Below are 21,049 nucleotides of genomic sequence, written 5' to 3' on the forward strand. Positions count from 1 at the left end.
TTTTAAAGCAACCTGTTGTTTATTGTGCAGATTGCATCATCGGTCTTACAATTAGGCTCTCCCATCTGCAAATATTTATTGTATATTTAAAGGCATAGTGACTACAAAACAAGCCTTTAAAACACCTGTGAAAAATGAAGGTCATGTTGTCCCTATCTCTGCTTGTACAAGAGAAATGAATTTAAGTCATTGAAAGTGAGAAGTGTTACATGTCTGAATGCCTTTGCAGATGGTAATGTTGACTCTGGATGCCTAATGGAGCCCTGGCTCCTGCAGGCCACGAAACATCACTAGCACTAGGGCCATGTGGAATGTTGTCTGAAAAAAGAGTTTGAGATTTTTTCACAGTCCATTGTAAGCAATCAGGCAAATAGAAGCTTGCAGTTGAACAGTGCACAGGCATTTCTTTCCAGAAGGCAGGAAGCAATGCTCGGTCAACTGACGGGCGAGCCAGCAAACCGACAAGAAATCAGGACATACTCTCATAGCACTAACAGACGGTAACACCACCTGTGGGTCTCCTGAAGCCCACTTTTTGTCTCCTGAGTGTAATTGCTGCTGCATGCACATTCAATCTCCTCTACCGCTGGCAGCAAAGACTTGCAGATGCTCTCAACTCCAGGTGTACTTTTCAACACTGCATCTGCCTTGACGCTCACTCCGGAGCTGTACCCAAAAGCAGGAGGATGCTTATGATTTATTGACAAGGCTACAAGTGGTTTGAGTTTGAGCTGCTGGTGGACGAGGAAGGGTTTTTTCCTGTGTGGCGAGCTGTGGCATCTTCAGAATGTTGTCTATTTTTGTGGCATGTTTGGTATTTGTCCTGCTGGGCTCAGGGAAAGCCCAGGATGCCACACAGACTCAGGGACAGAGACAAAATCGGGGCCAGGGGCAGGAAGCTTCTGCCACTCCTTGGAGGCAGATGATTCAGTGGGAGAACAATGGTCGGGTATTTAGCCTGCTTAACAGTGGAGCTGAGTATGTCCCCGCTGGGGCAGGGGCCCGGGACAGAGGTTCCAGGGTGGTAGTGGCAGATTCTCGTTCACGCTCCTCTCGTAGACCCCAAGGTGGAAATGTCCGCCGACAGGCTCCATCAAGAGGATCCTCTGAGACTGTCCGGGGGCAGGCAAGGCATCCTTTTGGCTTCGGACAAGTGCCTGAAAACTGGAGACAAAGCGCTGGTAGCACAGGAGGAGGCCAGTTCCAAGGATCGTCTAACACTCACTTCAGGCCATCCACAGGCTCTTCATCCTCATCATCCTTTTCTTCTTCTTCTTCTTATAATGTACCATCCTACCAACAGAACCCATTTCCTCAACAGCCTCCCTTTCAACCAGTACCTTATGACCCTAGTTTTGTTGAAGGACCTGTCAGGAGCTATGAGCCACCTTTCCAGCCTGTTGTAGGTGGAGGATATGGTGGTGGAGGATACGGTGCTGGACAGGGGTACACTGGGGGAGGGTATGTCGGGGGTATTGCCCCAGTGCTCCCAGGCTCTCCCTCTGATTTTATAGACGATAGCTACCGCTACTACCAGTCATATGGCTATGCGCAGAATCCTGTGGTTCCTGCACGTGCTGCCCAGCCACAGCTTGCAGATGGTCTGGACCACAGATACACTCACAGTCTCTTCAACGGGGACTCTGGTCCGGTTGCCCCTGCTCCAGACCCCAATCAGGCCACCCCTGTGATAGTGGACAGGACAGGACTAGCTGCTCAACCACAAGTCAGGAGCCCTCAGTATGAGCAATTCCCCCCATTTGGAAGACCCCAGCCTCCATTTCTGCAGCCCATCCCTCCAGTTAGAAATTCTCCAAACTCTCCCAATGAGAACCCCATTACGAATGTTGGGAGTGTGTACAGACCAGAACAGAGAGGTACAGTAAGCTTTTTGTTTGGGTTTTGTGAACTTAAACAATGAATTCTTTAATTCTTTCCTTGTTCTGGAAGTTTACCCAGATCTTGATTATATCAGGAGATGCTGTAACACATATGTTGGATCAAAATAGATTTACAATAGACTTCTGTCTTTGATAAAGAACATGCCATGGGATTTTTGTTACCACTGGACATGAGAATTTGAAATATGCACACCACCCACTCAAGAACATCAAGTATGATCATTTTTGTCCAGTGTATTTATTTCATGTATTACAGATCTGAGGTAATCAGACTGAAACAGCTGCTACAAATCCACCCTCTTTTTCAGTTTACAAACAAAGCAAAGTGAACAAAAGTTTCATATTTTCCCACTTGTATGGTTATTGAAACCAGGTGTTGAGCAAGCCCTGCCAATGCACAGGGAGCACACAGAAACGTCTGTGTTTTTGAGGGGAGTTCTCTGCTATATAAAAGAGGACTGGTTCACAAGGTGTGTGGTGTTTGGTAATGGTGGTGGTGACCTCATAGAGGGGCTGCTGGCAGGGGGGTGTTGGTGGGCCATGGGTGCCTCATGGGCGTGAGGACACAAGAAGGGAAAACAAGGGAGGGGGATACTGTACTTCACTACTCTCTGAGGAGGAGGGAGAGCATGGAAAGTCCCTGTAACACATGGGGTCTATTGCTTAAGCGACAGGAAATCAAAAATATTTACTCAGAGTTCAGGAGAGAAGAATGATGAAGTCAAAATGTGCAGTACCCGGCTTAAAAAAATGTTTCTTTAACTTTTCAGAGGTTTTTTTTTGTACTCCATTTAAGCAATGTATTTTCACAACTTGACACTGTTCTAAAGGGGAATACATTTCTTACTGTTAATGATAAGAATAAAATGGCTTTTAATGCCAACAACCTGTGAAGTTTTTCAGTGTCTGGACTGCCAGAAAAAGCTTCTGGTCTGAGCTGTGAGAAGATGAGTACCTCCTGGAAGATTCATAGTCTTTAAGTAATGCAGGATTCTTTGTATTTTACTCAATAATCTAAATGTGCAGCAGTCTCTCTAGTGGGCTGTTTGTCTTATAACTTAATTCATTAGACACTCCAGAGCTGCAAACAGATTCTACAGCAAAAAGCCAACATGTGTGCAGATGCACAAGTTCTCGCAGTAATCATTGTGATAAAGATTCAGCATTTGGGGGCTATAGAACATCTGACATTTTTTATTTCTCTGCTTAAATAGCTGCACAAATAGCTGAGGGCAGGGTAAGTGTCAGTGTATTAGCTGGCAAGCTTAACCATCAGCAACTTAATTATACAAATAACAATGATAACATTTAAAGCAATGAAACAATACTTGGAGCAGAGCCAATTCCCAGACAATGCTTTTAATGTGAAGTTGTTCAACAGACAATTTGTTTTCGGATAATAATTAAGGGTTAGAAGCACAGTCAGATTCACAAGGATGGTGGTCATAGCTTGGTATCTAAAAAAAAACAAAAAACAAGATTTATGTCTTTAGATTTTAAGTGGTCATAAGATACATCCTGACATCATATGTGCTAAGCTGAAGCAATAGATAACGCTTTTGGGTATGTTTTTTCAACTCACATTGGCTTTTAGAAAATGCTTTTTTGTTGAGAAATGATTTGTAATAAGAAAATTTCATCAAGCCTCATCCAAGAACAGAGACCAGAGCACCAATTTTACTATTAAGGAGAAGGTGTGCTCTTGAATATGAATTATTCACTTTATTATTTTGTATAATAAAGTATATAGTCTTTTGTATTTTTTCCCCTTGAGAACTCTCTAATTTGTATGACCAGGCAACCTGACAGAGAACAGAATAAGATCAACAATTAGTTCATCCTAAGAACAATTTAATTGGATGAATTCTGCAGGGAAAATCTCAGGAATTTTGCAGGACGATTGCTTCAAACAGAAAATGTTATGACATTTTAGTGTTACTGAAATAAATGTGTGTGTACTCAATTTGTCATCAAAAGTATAAAGGTTGACAATCTTGAATGTAGATGCGATAAACTAATAAGACTTTGTAGGGAGTATGAACTACATGAAACAGTGCTGATATGATGTTTCATTTTCAAACGACCTCAATTTATTTAAAATGGTCCAATCTGTCAGGTCTTTGCAACGTATTGCCTTTATCCTAAAGCAGTTCAGAGCAAGCCCTCATGTCTTTTATTGTGCCATATTAGATGCTATAAAATGCATGGCAAGATTCAGTTTCTTTTCTCTGTGCCCCACTTAGAGTGTAATGTGTGGCTTTGTCACATGCTGTCAAGAGCTGATCAGCTTTGACTTCTGAATACACTTTATCGCACTGAAGGAGACCCAATTTCACATTTCAAAAGATTAAGGGACAGAGAACAAAGCCGTCCTAGGGTGAGAAGAAAAAGTGGGGTTTTGAGAGCTGCGGTTCACACTGGTCTTACAGTGTTTACATGGTTTGCCTCAGGAAGTTTCCCCCTATTTCATAGGTCTGCCTCAGAGAGAGGGAGAGAGAGACACGGGGCCCCCAAAGGCAAAATAAGTACAGTATTTAAACTTGCTGCTTTGGGGGAATACACCTGGATGTTTAACATCGAAAATATAAAGTACAACACTTCCTTTCTGCTTTCCATAAATAGCTAAATCCCTTCATGCTAGTCCAAAATCTAAAGATAACATCTATTTTTCCAGTCCTTGGTTAAAGATTGATGCAACAGAATTTAAAGGTTGCACATCATTCATGTGGTTTAATGAAAGTTCCCAGGCTTAGATGTCAGATGGTTTGACTTTCACTTGCTTTAACAAGCTCAGATTAAAGTGTGTCTGGTCTTTGTGAGGCTAACAGAGAGGGGTGATAAGACCTCCACTCAGACATGTAAGGCCTGCTTTTCTTTTTTCTTTTCTTAAGTTTTTCTGACAGACTTGGCTCGTGGCCCACTTTGAAAAACAGCAATGATGTGAGATCACTGTTGTCTCTGTCTGGCTCTCTTGCTGTGTATCTGTACACCTTTGCCTCTATACCGCTCTTCATCCCTGACACTCGCAGAGAGCACAATATGAAAAACAGACACTGCCCTGCAACAAGCACCCCTGTGATACTCCAGCTTATATATTTCTGAGTTAAGCCTTATCCCCAAAAGATATGAGTAGTCATGTTACATTTGCTATGTTAAAGGTTTAGCTAAACTGACACATTCGTATTAAGAATGGTGTCAGGGAAGATCACATCAGATTAGGCCAAGAAGGCCAATCTTCATCAGTATAGAATATATCCCAAATGACAAGATGGATTTTGTGAGATGCAAATTGTATTCAACACTGGAAGTAAATATATTGCAAATGAAGCTATGTGAGTCTTAAAATGTAGGGGTGTTTAACACTTGAGCACAGGTAGCCATAATGCTCCCTATCCCCAAAACCTTCTCCTTTGTGAGGGGCGAAGCAGCCTCATAAGAAAACCATGACGATTATCTGGAATGGACAGTAATTGAAGGCCAATATCTCTCTAGAATGTAGAGTGACCTCCCCGTAAACCGCAGGCTCTGTTGCCCATCATATCCTCCATCAGCACCATCATGAATACCAAGTAATGAAAAAACTCATTATAGATATGAAAGAGCTCTTCTTTTTTTGGATGTTCCTGTGCAGTGTTAAGAAGGGCTGGAACTCTAGGAGATCAAAAGGTGACCTGACACAGATAAAACCATTAATGTTTGATTATTGAATTGAATCAATAGTGCTTTAAATGTAGTTTACCATCTTTAACAACACTGTTTTGATATGGTGTGTATTATAAACTTTGTGTTGAAAATGTTCAATAAGGACAATGTTCAGATTATTTAAGTAGTAACTCCTGTTTTCAGTACCTAGGGAAGATTTGTGAGCAAATATCAGTTACATGTCAAAACACAGGGTAAGCAGTGTGTTTTTCCTTTCAGGGTTACCTGACCTGGTTCCTGATCCCAACTATGTCCAAGCATCCACATATATCCAAAGAGCCCACATGTATTCTCTCCGCTGTGCTGCTGAAGAAAAATGTCTCTCAAGGTAAATTCATTCTGCTTGACCTCTATTTCCTTCATGGCTTTCTTTTTTTTTTCTTTTTCAATATTTCACTCATGTTTCTGGAGGGATCATTGTAATGTCAACCAATCAAAATCAATCTTTTCCCCCTGTATTGAAGTTAAGAGTTTTAATTTAAGCAACGCATTTTCATGTTAATGGTTTCTGCTGAATCTCTAATGCTTTATGGCTCAGTGATTAACACACACACAATGTTTCAATCCAGTTAATTGCAAACATTTAATTATTTCCTGTCTTATTGTAACTCTCTGACAGGCAGGTGTTCAAATTAATAATTAACAACAAATGAATGACTCTTTTAAATACAAAGTTAACACTATACTGGCCTCCCTCTTCCTGCTTGAAGCAATTTATCCAGCTAGCCAAACAATCGAACATGCTCAGAGAAGACTCTCAGACCGAAAAGTTGCATTGTCCTTAAGTTTACTGAGTGACATGAATTGACTGTGAAACTGCAACACAAATAGTTACAGAAGTATTAATGAATACAAGCTCTTGAACATAGATTGTCTTACAACCTAAATTACTATCACAAAAACTAAGGTAAGTAGAAATACATAGATGTAATCAAACAACATATGTAAAATGTACTGTATATCTTACTCTTAAATTTATGTAATTCTGCACATTATCCATGCTAAATCACTATAAACAGCAGCTAAACAAACAAATTGTTTAATATTCACAAAACGGCATAATACTTACGGATATGGTCTTCGATAGCTCCAAAAAAAACGAGAAGTCCTTCCAGTATACAGACAATGAGAAACAACTGCAGCACTGCCATGTGCTCATTTACTGAAAAACAAAAGTGAAACTTAACTTTAAAATAAAGTCGCATTTATACTCTGTGTCACTAGGCGGCAGTATAACGTCAAATGGCATAGAAACAGTCTTATGGCATAGAAATAGTCTTATGGCATAGTAAGGCCATGACAAACACTATATAGGTTGCTTCACCTTTGGGTACCATTAACCATCAAGTTACTGTACACCACTATACTGTATAAGGCAGCCTAAAGGAATACATTCCTTTGCAACAATAATTTATGATGAAAAAATGGACCCAAAGCACAACATAAATGAACTTAATCCTGCTCACCTTCAGGGATTCAAGTTAGTTTCATTTGTCTGTGTTGTCGGATATAGCATCCCCTGAGCCCCAGGCCTGGACCCTGTGACTGCCTCTGCACTAAGGACACTATTGAAATTACTGACAAGTGCACTCCCCATGGCTGCTCTTTTCTCCCCCCTCCCCATCACGAGCACATCTATCCTTCAAATCCCTTTCATATCCTGTCGGAGTTTGTAGCAATCACCGACAGATGGCCTGTTGTAATTTGTGGTACACTCCATTGTCAACAGCAGCCACAAGATGAATTGCTCCGATCTTCAGTGGTAGTGTGAACTCGAGGTTCTTTCGCACAAAAAAGGAAAGCGTGCAGCAGAATGTTCCCTCTGCCAATGTTTAAACAGTGTATTTGGGGAGCTGGTTGTAATCTGTAGATTGAATTATTTAGTAGATATGCTCCTGCCTCCAAGCCTTTTCAGCTCTCTTCTTCTTTCCTTTCCGTGTCTCAGATGTGAGAAACACACATTCCTAGATTCCTTTTGCCCTTTCCCTCACTGTTTTTTATCTTGATGAATGTGTTTGCCATCCAGCTCAGCCTATAGCCCCGAGACCACTGACTATGATGTAAGGGTCCTGCTGAGATTTCCACAGAGGGTGAAGAACAAGGGGACTGCTGACTTCATGCCTAACAGGCCGCGTCATACGTGGGAGTGGCACAGCTGTCATCAGTAAGTGCTTAATACAACACAGATTTGACTCAATCAGTAATTTATCCTTTATTAAATACACCATCAGTTGTTGCAGAAACCAAAGACCTAGTTAGCCATCATTATTATGTCTGTCTGATTTTATTCTTGTTGGGTGGTTTCATTTATGTAACTAATTACTGTTCACATTTGTTGGTATTTGTTCATCTCATTAACCATGATGCAAGGTTAGTGCAATATTATAAAATGGACTGATGGGCCTTTGGTTAAAGTTTTGATCTGATGGCTTGTTCTCAAATTTGTAAAATTCCCTGTTGTTTAGTTAAAGTGAAATTGCTCATAAACTTTAATTGATGATCGTGGTCAATTAAGGATGACGATAAAAAGCGCATTGTTGTGGTAAAATTAAAACTATTTTAAATTTGCTCTCTAGGTACTAGCATGTTAGTAAAGTCTTTGTTTATAAAAGAAAATAATGACCATCCTAATTCACATGCAAGGAAAAAACTATGTCTTAATGACTGTATTCCTATCTGAGAGATCGTCATGACCCCTGTAGCGGATTAGCTTCTTTTAATATATAACTCGGGGTACCATCCTTGTTAGGTAAGGAAACTAATATTACCTGTAGTAATTAATTAATCTATAAATCTGTCTCATATCATTGGGGTGAATTCTCAAGCAGTAAAACCATAAAATTACACAGACAAAGTACTGAAATTTTATATGGAAGTTTAATGAAGAAAAATTATGAACATAAAATGTTTAAAGGAAATGAATAGGCAAAGAATATAATTACGACAGTTGATTATGAGGCTTTGATTCGGATACGACAAGCTTGACTCAACACCCTAATCTCATAATCAGAACGCTTCCTTACTGGTGTCTAGTGTTCAATTGAACTCCACCGAATGGTGCCAAGGCTCCCCTTCGAATTTTTTCGGATCAGGAATGCCGGTGGCCCACGATAACCGCCGTAGCAGGTCGGAGTCGATAATGAGATGGGTTGAAAAAAAACACAGCGGTCCAATCAGTCGTCCCTGGGTCCGTCTCTCAGCGGCTAAAAGAGTCTTAATTAACGTTCGTCAGGATTGAACGATCATTGATCTTCACTTGACTTGAATGGTCACTTGTAGTCAAGTGTGAGAATAGACAAAATAATGTTCTAGAAGACGAATGATCAATACTTCAAAAAGGGAAAAAAAGCGGGTGCGGGTCTTAGGCAGTAGGAAAAAGAGCCTTAGGATGCGGGCATGAAGAATAAGGGGTATTTAAGTTGGAGTCCAGGTCTGCAGGTGCTGCGAGTCCAGGCTTAAATTTAAAGAGTTTCGCGTCTGCAAAACTTAAAGAAACAAAGTGGTTCGAAACAAGAATTAACAAGAGACGTCTAAGAGGGTGAAGAAAAACTTAAGAGAAGAATTTTCAAAGTGAGCAAACTCTTGAAAAACGAGAAAAACTTTTCCGCCTGTATGGGAATGAATACCAGCATTATGACATTCAACATTCTCAAAAACACATTAATATAGTATGAAAAGTATAAAATCATATCTTGAAATACTAAGTTTATAACTAGGGCAAAATCACATTAACATATCATAATTCGGTACAGCGCTCTTGCCACAGGGGGCAGTAGTGCTCCACGTAAGATTCAGAGAGGGTTCATCAGGTAATGTGATTTAATCCTTAAATATCTAAGTCCGTCATAGATGATCGTGGCGGAATCTAACTCACATGAAAGTGTTAGTCTTGATGTCATGAATATATATATCCGATTCAGGGACTGAACCAAAATTATTTTATGTCAGAAATGGATTATGTTGGTTAAAACAGTTTGTTCGACAGGTCTAAAGCTGTTAGGTCAGTTTGAGATGGAGTCCAAGTCACATTAAAGGCATCCCCTGCCATGTTGATTAACTCGGCAGACGGCTGTCTTCATGGGATTGTTTATTCTGAAGTTGTTCACACGTATCCAAGTGGTCTGGTTCACCAACGTAGATTAAAGGATTATTCCAAAAAGCTTTTTTTTTTTACGATGTCCTATCCTCACATTCCAATGCGTAGTCTCTTTCAAACAGTTAATCAAATGAATGGCTTTTGTTATCAGTAAACAGGAATAGTGGGGGTTTTTTTGTGTGTCCTGTGAGTTTGGGTTCACTTCAGGTCAATACGTTACACCCCACTATTCAATATCTTGGCCTAAACTGTAATACTATATTAACTTTTCATCTTCACAGGTAAAAACTGTCCTATACTAGCACTGTACATATTCGTAATGGTTCTTCAACCTGTTATGTACAACAAGGTTATAACATTATGATTGATTGTGTGGCTGTTGCTTTCTATTGATTCCATTGAAGGATACTTTCCTGCTTTATCAGTGAACACAGTGATTTCATTTGGCAGTTTGTTGATAAGGAATTGTTTGCACACACCTCTGATTAAAACCTGGAAGTAGCTTCTACACACACCAACTACGCTGGGTGAGTTGGATGTTCCACCGGCCAAAGAGCCCCAGTCGGCCTCATTATATCTATATAGACACCAGAAGAAGAAAACCCACAAGTTGTACCTTTCTGACTGTAAATCTTGAATAAAACAATTGGGGGCAGTTACAGTAAATCTCCAGTGATTGACTACACTACAAGCATGGCCTTGGTATTACCATTTAAAGGCTTAGGTTCATGGTGGGTTGTTAGTTGGTGAAGTTTTCAACAATATGTGCCTGTCAGGGGCAAAAGCAGGTACATTTGTGGTCTTAGTGTAAACGCTTGTAACTGCCCAAAATGTATCAGCCATTTGAGCCATGGCACAGGCGTTGGCAGAGAAATTCACCTTTGAGTTTTAGAACAGTACTGAGTGACAGTACTGAGTCTGTGCTCTATTGAGTTGATGTGGCTGAAGTCAACAGCATTTCATTGATGATTTGTTGTCAAATGCCCTATAAGATCTGTATTGAACCCTTAACTGTGATATTGCAAGAGAATACTAGTCATTGTAAACTGAGAGATTTCTCATGTATTACATTTCCTATCTTGCCTTTATCTCAGTTTCAGCAAGTCTGCTTGCTGACATCAGAGCCAAGCTCTGCTTTACTCCCCTCATCTTGGAGGAATGTTGACTGGCCTCTGAGATATGCAATGTTGTTGCTGTCAGACATCAGTCTGCATTTACACAGGAGTTCCCAGGAGGCACAAAGCCAAGACAATCATTCCATGGACTGTGTGATCAGAATGACAAATCAATCCATTTTTCTTGTCAATCTGACACTAGATAACAGAGCTGATAAAGTATGATGGCATGGATGTGGGTTACTGGGACAGGGTGTTTGTTAACAAATAAATCTCTAAAGGGGAACAAAGTCTCTTACTCATATTCTCAATATAAACTTTTCCTGCCCCACATTTTCATTGGATGAGCTGCGAAGTTGAGGCTTTTTCTCTTTATGAAGGTGAGGTGAATCCTCAGGAGAATTACTGGCTGTGAAAATTTAGGAATTTTTCCAAATTTTACAAAAAAGAAGACCCAGATTTCTATGGAAGCTTTTTTCACTCTGATCAGTTTTTTCTCACAAAGGTTGAACTTTATTAATGTAAACTTTGTGGTCAGAGATCAAGGCTGCTGTTTGCACAGGTGCTTGAATATGTCTTAATATCCTGGTTGCACTTCATTGAGGGCAAATGTCAAGACACTGCTAAATAGTTCTCAAAGAACCAACTACAGTTCTGTGAATTTTACAACCTGAGCTGTGATCAACAGACCCTCAACAGAAGTCTTGTTTGTTGCAACACAAGTGGAAAATAACTGAAAAACTATGAAGAAGGATTCAAATGTTTTGTATATTACTTGTACAAGTTATTCTTGTAAAACCCTGTGTGTCTTTCCAACACGACATTCTCTCAAGGTGACATAGTCAGAGAGGAGTTCCAGGAATCAAAGAAGGCAGGAGACCCTTACAGGCACTCTCAAGTCTTTTTCTCTGCTTCCTGCACAGATACTTTCAATTTTAAACACACACATAGACATAATGGATAATCATCTCAAGACTGCCATGAAAAGAATGCCAGTTTTTCAGGAACACAAACAAATACTGTACTTCAACCATGACTACAAACACTTGAAGAATTGCACAAAAGGCCGTTTACAGGCACATTTGCATGTGAATAGAGGCAGAAGAATATGAAAGGGGTGTTAAACCAAAGGTAAGACCAACTGGTTTCTACCTGAGAGACGCTCAAAACTGATTGCCTCTGAAATGGAATGAATGAGTCTCTGAACGGTCACTTTCTACGTCAGTGGAAAGTACCCACTTTTCTGTCCAAGTCATCCCTCAATCGTTAATGGCTGTTCCAGTAAAAGCTGCTGCTATGTCGAAACATGGGCCATGAAGTAAGGCCAAAGGGCAATATTTATATAGTCTGAGTGTGTCTGACTGTAAGAGATCCAGTGCTTACCTCACCTGCGGTAACTACTTAAGTCAACACCATTTAAGTGGCAATTTAAGAATCAAAATTAACAGCAATATGACAGCAGGATGAAAAAGTTCATGGTTGTGTGTTGTCTAAAAGATCTAATCTTTTTGTTAAATGTCCTAATGGTGTGTTTATGTGCAGAAGGAAATGAGGATGTTTACAAGCTTATGGCTGACTTTGTTCATATGACTGAGATTGTCTTTGTCTCTATCAACACTGTTTCTTGTTTAATTAGATACACTATATGTAGCTCATCGTGATGTGTGAGATTGCGTCAAGGTTGATTGACATTAGGTTCATTCATTAGTGTTTGTTGTTGTCGCCAGGGCTTTTGAATTTTATCATGGGTGTTATGAAACTAAATGTGTTTGGTTGTTTTTTAATATTAAAACAACAATCTTTTTGATTCAGTACAATGTCACAGCAAACAGGTTCTCCAAAATAACCACACAATTCAACCTCCTACTGTAATTTTTTTAGGTTTCCAGTTGACTTAAATGTGGTTAATAGATTTGAAATCACATGTCCAAAGAAAACTTACAACACTGCTATCTTAGATGATCAGGTTAGAAAACTTACTGCAGACATAAAAAACTTGAGCATTTGCCAAATGATGTCATGTTTCGAAACCTAACAGCCATGGCCAATGTTTATGACATGAAGTTAGCGGAAAGTAGTGGTGGGCGATATAACGATCTTAGATCGTGAAGGATTTTAACGTGCTGACGATCTGCCAAAGCAGAGAGATCGTAGAACCAGGCTAATGTGTTTATTCTATCATGCTGCAGTTTATGCTCCGACACAGACGCGTCTCCCCCTCCCCTTCTGCACTGCCGCGGTGAAAATGAAACTTAAGTCCGCAAAAACAACTCCATCTCGTTTATATGCAACTGTTCTGATAGTTTTCCAAACCGACACAGCGTGAGCAACAGTTAACTTATCCACATAGTTTGCACAGTTAAGTTTACATCTCAGATATCAACACAAGAAACCGTTTAACGAGCCAAAGAGACGAGAACAGTCTGCAGAGAGTCAGACAGAGCGGAGCTCAATCAGCGATGAGAGATATAACCCCGGTGTTTAAAATGTTGCTGTCAGTGTTTTCTGCTCTCTCTCGGTTTTTAAAAGTTTCTATCAAGCTTCTCCACCCGAAGCTCACCTGTTGTGATAACCGAATTCATAGGGATTACACTAAACGACGTTACGCGTTGTGTGCAGCAGCCAGGTGAGAGTGAGTAACCATGGTGACTGTCTGTCTGTCTGTCAATCAACGATGTCCCGCCCCCTCTATGAATTAAACTCTTCTTTCAGTAAAACTTACTTTGATCATGTGTCACAGAATAAACACTGTATTATCTGAAGTTAATCCAATGATGTCATAAAAAACATCAGAGGCGGGGCGCTGGTGGCGCAGTGGTTAGGGCGCGCGCCCCATGTATGGAGGCCGTAGCCTCAAGCGGGCGGCCCGGGTTCGACTCCGGCCTGTGGCTCCTCTCCCACATGTCATTCCCCTCTCTCTCCCTGATTTCTGACTCTATCCACTGTCCTATCTCTCAAGTAAAGGCACAAAAAGCCCAAAAATAAATCTTTCAAAAAAAAACAACAACAGAGGCTGCAGAGCCTGTATGAAGCCACAGCTGTAGGAATTCTGCAGGGCTAAATATAACAGAAACACAAGAACTTGAAGTCTACATGTTTTTAAATGAATGCATCACTGCGTGTTCCTGATGAACATAAAAAGAGGACACATAACTAAATCATAATTTCAAAGTGGTGAGGAAAACCTTCAAATTGTGCGTAAATGTTGATCAAATTGAGGGAAAGACATTTCTGTCGCTCAAGATGTTCTGGGTGAGACCTCCAGACCTCCTACAAAGATGTTTTTCAAATAGACTAAACTTGTCAGCACAGTTTTGTGCATTTAAAAACATTATACAGGGAAATAAGTTTGGTTGAACTGGTCAGTAACTTACAAATTAGTCTAAAGATCAGTATGAAAAAAATCGTGATAAAATCGTGATCGTGATTTTGGCAAAAACACCTCCAGCGGAAAGGTAAGTGTTATCACATTGAATGTGCAAATGTGGAAAAACAAATTCTTCAATTGCTTAGACTGTAGGCTGCAGTGCAGTGGCTAACCCTCTCGCCTCACAGCAACAAGCTTCTTGGTTTGACAAGGGCTTTTCTGTTTGGTGTTTTCATGTTCTTCTAGCTTCCTCCCAAAAACATGCTCCTTAGTTTAATGGTTAGCTCTAAATTCCCAGTGGGTGTGAGCATGAATTGTTTTTTGTCTCAATATGTAAGTCCGGTGACTGACTGGCAACCTTTCCAGCTTGGATACGTTTCAGCCCCACACGAGCCCTAGCAGAACAAGTGATATAATTAACAGATGTATACTTTGACTGCACTTTGTGATGTCATTCTATTTAGTGCAAATATGTTCTTGAAAAAAGTGATTAGCCGCCTGGGTCACTTTGACATTTGGGAGAAGTCCAAGACAAACACATGCATCAGTTTAATCTGCAGATGATTTTAAACGGAGCAGCTCATTGACACAGTCAGTCGCTGGAAGTCACTGGGTTCATATTCAGGTTCAGTTGTGATGATCAGTGGCCATGTGCACCCAGGCTTTCATAAGCTGCTAAAGCTGTGCAAACAAACACACTGCAACCATCACACAAGTACAAACGCTGCAACACACACAAGTACAAACGCTGCAACACACGCACGCACGCACACACGCACGCACGCACACCTCTGATCTTGCAGACAGATACAAGCTAATTAACATCATTCATACATCATTAGGGTGATAATGTTGTGCTACAGCAATACTTTATTGTGGCCATTAATTAGTGTCCATTGTCCTTTGGTATTTTATGATGTGTTCAGTCAAGGTGCAACATCACTTAGAAGGATGTGAACATATGAGGTCAGTGGGTTGAATAACCAATGATATAAATTCTGTTGCATTTAAATGTGTGCTTTAACTTTAATAAGGTATTCCTTAAACAATGGCATTGTAATCACAACTTGCTTGGAGTTTTCTAAGGCATTTAATGCATAGCAGATCCCACTGGTGACTTTAAACTACTTGGGATACATCAAAGACGTTTGTTTCACTTTCAACTACATTCACAGTCTTTTGCTCGGTTTGACAGGCACTACCACAGTATGGATGAGTTCAGCCATTATGATTTGATCGAGGTCAGCACTGGGCGGAAAGTGGCAGAGGGACACAAGGCTAGCTTCTGTTTGGAGGACACCACCTGTGACTTTGGTCATCTGAAGCGCTACGCCTGCACTGCTCACACTCAGGTAACAGCCAATGAAAGACAAAATTATGACAAGCAGTTTTTGTCTTTGTGTGATGGTCAATTACGATCCTACGAACACTTCATTTCATTATCTCTTTTCTTAAAGACAAAGTCAATATCCATTCACTGTAGTTATGCTATGGTTTTCACTTGGTTCAAACCAAGTGAAAACTACAAAATCTCTTGTGTTTGTGTAATTAGTAACATATTTGTTACCATAGTCAGTTGTTGGGCCTTGTTTTTAGCTGCCTTTATTTATTTATTTTCAACTGTTTTCAACTCAGATCAATATTCCTTGTGAGTGTCTCTCTCCCTGCTTTGTTTCCACAGGGTCTCAGTCCAGGCTGCTACGATACATACAATGCTGATATTGACTGCCAGTGGATCGATATCACAGACATCCAGCCTGGAAACTACATACTAAAGGTAGGAGTGAAGTGAGAATCCGGTGTGCTTGGACAAGGCCGGTTTGTGGACAGGACAGGATTCAGATATCAGGGAAGTACAGAGAGGTCAAGTTCACCCAAACAAATTGATCCTGGTTATAAAATAGTTAGTGAAGTTTTTAGGTTTCCAGAGCTTTGTGGAGGTATGTAAGATTGCAGCAGTTCATGACTGACTGGCACTTGTTTCACTTCTTATTGTTTTATTTTTTTAAACCCTCTGTGTGTGTGTGTGTGTGTGTGTGTGTGTGTGTGTGTGTGTGTGTGTGTGTGTGTGTGTGTGTGTGTGTGTGTGTGTGTGTGTGTGTGTGTGTGTGTGTGTGTGTGTGTGTGTGTGTGTGTGTGTGTGTGTGTGTGTGTGTGTGTGTGTGTGTGTGTGTTATTAACACCATTTTGAAACATAATTGGGCTCATTAGCTCTTTGTTGAGTTTTAATTATTGTGGTGAATTGTCATGTGCCCTCTGTTCTCTGTTTCTCAGCTCCAGGTTAATCCAAAGTTCTTGGTGCTTGAATCAGACTTTACCAACAATGTGGTCAGGTGTAATATACACTACACTGGACGATTTGTTACAACAACCAACTGCAAGATAGCACAGTAAGTAAGACAAGCTTTTATAACAGCAGTATGAGGCAGTGGGTTTGTTTTTTTTGCATTGCATTGCTCTCAAATTTTGAATCTGGAAAACCTGAAAGTCTTCAGATTTTGTCTAAAGAGCAAACCACAAATCATTTTCTTACGGAGTTACACTGAACCACATGCCGGGTGGCCGCTTAGTGCGGTTTTATGAAGAGCCTCACTGTGTTTTGAATTACTTAGAGGACTTAATGGGTTCCTGGCTGAAATATTTGATGATATAATGAATGAGGTACTCATTCTCCAGTTAAGATTAATAACCTCTGAAACTTTGATATTTTCCCCTCAAAGGGAGATCTCAGGGAGCTGAACTTTTAAATAGCTCTATTAAGAAATGTATCATTGCTTTCAGAATTGCTATCATATCCTCTTAAAAGACTTTATATAGAGAGTAGATATACATGAGCAGAGCATCATTAGCTTCAAGTGCTCATGCCGGTCTCCCTTAGTTTCACTGGCAGAGTGAAACATACACTCTGAATACGTTTGACAAAGCATTTCCAGAGCTCATAAAAAGATGGATATAATGACTACTGATGCCAATAAATGAACTAAATCAGAAGATGTGATGAGTTCTAGTTCCATTATTAGTGTATGGATATTTGTATAGTTCCTTATTTGGAAATACCTCCCCTTACATCATACTAATGTTTATAATGATGTATGTCCAGTTTGTCCACACTAATATATCCTACTTGCCCAATGTGGTACAATGATTGAATATTAGAAATCAGTCTTTCCATAAATATCAGATTATTAACATGATACCCTTTATGATTGCTCAAGAATGAGATACATTTTGAGTTGTAAAGAATAGTACGCAACCTTATTAGCTTAACGCTGCAGTTAGAGAAAATAACCTTGTTCACTTATGTAAGATTGCATGTCTTCATAGACTTGTGCATGTTTAAACCCCTTTACAAGATCCTCAGTTCAGAATTAGTCAGTGTGAGACATTGATGAGTGAGGCGTAGACATTTTAAAAACAATTAGTCTGGCTACCATTAGCTGAATTAGCTTGTTGGAGATCTTTTAGCAACAGTTGTGATTTAAGATGGCAATGATTTTTTTAAAACAGTTTTGATCAGTCCTAATGACTTTTGCCTTAAATTGTGGTCCTTTTGCTTTCATTATCTAATTTTTAAATCATGTATACAATAGTTGCAGTGCGAGAACATAAGGAGGGTTAACATTTAATTTATAGTTTGAGCAGTACTGACCAATAGTATACAACAGGCTTTGTCTGTAAGCGGGGGAAACAAGTGTTTATGGAAAACTAAGGAGGTGGAAAATGTCACCCAGAACCTTTTAGTCTGACAAAATATATTGACTTTGATGATTTTGATATGAATGCAGATTATAGTCAAAGATGAACAGCTAATAGAGGGTTCTTTCTCTGGATATCCAATATCAGCTATCTTGTTACCTGCTGGCTACACTAGAAACACTGAAATACTGGCAAAGATAAGAAGTAAAGCCTGATCATTATCAGATGATTGCAGTAATTTAAACACTTTAGTTGTCAACCAAAATTAGAGAATAAGAGGAAAAGGACATATTATTACATTTAACAAATTGAAACAGGAAACATATTTGTGAATGACGTTTTCTATCTTCAATAATGATTATTCTTTTGTTCGTTAGTTTACAATAATTAAAGATTTATATCGGCAGTAATACTGTTTGAAGCCAGTCAGGTAGTTCATTTTGTAGAGCATTTCTTATTGCATTCAAGTTTCATCCTACAAAAGTGACTTTTGTTGTGTGTTTTGCAGGTCATGATCAGGAACTGGAAAGCTGCCACGCTAGAGTGACCCTCATTGCTATTCCATTAAAATGTGAATGGAATCCATTTGTTGCTTTGTTGTAAGCTCATTGTCAGTGATGTTTGTCTCTACTATTTTGCGCTGACTCTGTATACTGGGTCCATGACAAACAATGGCTCCACTGGCACTGAAGAGAAAGAGGGTTTGAATTTGACACACACACTCTTTTGCACAATACATATTGCAAGTTGAAATCCCAGCCATGTCATCCCATCCCTGCAATCTAATTTACAACGTCTTACCCACTTCATTTCTCATATTCTAACTCCACCTGTCAAGTTAGGTTAATGTTAGCACATGTCATTGACTTTTTTGACATTTACTGTATCTGCAAAAAAACAAAACAATACATCTATGCACACCCCTGGCAGAGTGGCTCAGCTTGAACTATAAATAAAGCATGAAGTGGCAGCGTTGAGTTGAAAGAAGTTGTTCCAGACAAGTCAGGGTTCAGCTGCAATCCAACAACTAAAATTAGGGGACAGACTCTTTGCAGGTGCATTCATCCATACAGTGTGGGGACACACACAGATGCCCGGTGACTCAGAAGAACTATCAAACGTGTTAGATTTCGTTTAGTTTTTCTTCACTGCCTCAGCAGGTCAGGCCGGGGTACTGTGCTTCCCTGGACACATCTTTGTGTAATGTTAAATTAACGGCAAAAAAAAGGAAGACAGCAGGTCGTATTTGTATTTGTCAATGTCAACAAATTAAATGTCAACAAAGAGACAAGATGACTGCTCTTTTGAAGAATGCATTTATATTTTCTTGCTTGTCCCATTTGTCTCTTTTTCTAATTTCAGTCAATTCATAACAGCTATACTGGCAGAAAGGCTGCTAACCTGAAACGACCCACAATTCACTGTATGTGTCTGTTGTCCCCTGGCCCTTTTTTTTTGTCTGACTACCAACACTGGTCACATGGTACATGTAAACCTTTTGAAGAATGTATAAACACATATTGATGCATGACCTTAAAGTTGTTCTTTTTTGTAACTGATTGTACTTTCTTTATCCAGATTGACTCTTACTGTTACTTGTGAAGCTCAATGATTTTATATAAATATATATATTCAGAATATGTTAACTTGAAATCAAATGATGGACTGAATTCAAAAAGGAATTAGCATCACAATGCAGAGCCTCAGAAAGCTGTCTTTACCTACCTCTCCTATGAGCTGTTGTTTCTTATGAGCTGTTTGGTTTCTAGAAGAACTCCTTCACTAGTTCACTGTGGACTCCTCTCACTCAGAGGCAGGGCACAGCTTAAACCTGCAAATTTCTTAAATTAGTAAAAAAAAAAAAAATTTTAAAAAGCACAGGGTAAGGGAAGCAAAGCAAAGACATTTAACTCATTTCAGTTTTAGCAGATTTCAGTCTTGGTTGATTTGATAACACTTATTGCTGCAGGTATTTCTACTGTACTTCATTTTCCCTTGAGGGGAAACGTAATCAGCGGCAATGCAGAAAATTGATGTCTCCGTTTCCAGAGACACCAAACAAATTCACATTTGTTGAAGAAGTTGATCAATAGCTTGTCCTCTTACATCATTCCATTGGATACTGCCTTGGGATTTAATAGTTTATACGGGGCAAGACGTTTTCCAAACAACAACAGGGCACATAAACAGGAGTTAGTTATATTGCTGAGCAGTTGTGCAGCCTGCAGCTCACTGACTGGACCTTCTTGTTTTAGTTACCCCTGTAATATTTCAAACTGATCAAAAAGAACACACGTTTAATAACTATGGTAGAAAAATACTTACCGTATAGAGTATTAAATATGGGGGTTTATTACATAACGATCCTAGGGACTGTACCTTCGATATCTAAAAGTGCAATTGATGACGTTTAAGTTTTTGCTGTACAAAACTCTGGTTTCCACCTATGAATCAATCGTGCATCAGAAGTAGTTTGTTACTGATAAAAATGATTCTGTAACTCTGCATTTCATCTACATTTCATTTCTTAAGAGTGCTTTAAATGAAGAGCAGCCCAGTCTTTGCTGTCTTACTCAATGTATGACTTGTGTGAGGGATGCATTTTTTAAATGTACTGTTCTTTAAATCGGTCAGTATTTTATTTTTGACTTTGGTTGCTTACGATCACGCTGTTTGATTACTGGAAAACCGACATGTAATTCTGACATTCAGCAGAACAACAGCACAAGAGTAGGTGAGAATTATACAACATCTTCGACATGTGCTGATGAAATTTGTATTTTCTGACGGTGAACACCTGTCAAAAATGTCATATACAATAAATACATTTACACCTCTGCTGTGCGCTCTGAATGGAATATGCATGCCCTGCACCACAAGTGTCGATCATATGAGCCCAATCTGCAGGTTTACACCGAATAGGGGATCAGCAGATTCAAAGGAAATTCTGTGTGACAGATAAGACAACTTTCTGAATCCATCCCCTTCATAGAAGATTAGGTGTGATTCATTTAATGTATTAAGGTATTTTCCTCAGTACCGTATGTTATTTTGTTATGCATGATTCAGGCAGAGATGGAAATTTGACCTTTACAAATACAGAAAACACTGAATACAAGATGCCTCCAAACACCTAACAGTGAATGCAACATCTGGGTGCTGGTGATTTGCA

The 21,049-nt window shown here is 39.6% G+C and overlaps 1 protein-coding gene across 1 annotated transcript; it reads left to right on the forward strand.

The window, feature by feature from the left end:
• The first annotated feature begins 361 nt into the window (after positions 1–361).
• On the forward strand, positions 362–20,715 carry LOC110003633 (lysyl oxidase homolog 1). Its single transcript, XM_020659187.3, has 7 exons — positions 362–1,877; positions 5,823–5,931; positions 7,630–7,767; positions 15,377–15,533; positions 15,863–15,958; positions 16,456–16,571; positions 18,386–20,715. Exons 1-7 carry the CDS (start codon positions 788–790, stop codon positions 18,390–18,392), a joined length of 1,713 nt encoding a protein of 570 aa, XP_020514843.1. The 5' UTR covers positions 362–787; the 3' UTR covers positions 18,393–20,715.
• The last annotated feature ends 334 nt before the right edge of the window (positions 20,716–21,049 follow it).

This window comes from Labrus bergylta, chromosome 3, assembly GCF_963930695.1.
Source record: "Labrus bergylta chromosome 3, fLabBer1.1, whole genome shotgun sequence".
Taxonomy (NCBI): domain Eukaryota; kingdom Metazoa; phylum Chordata; class Actinopteri; order Labriformes; family Labridae; genus Labrus; species Labrus bergylta.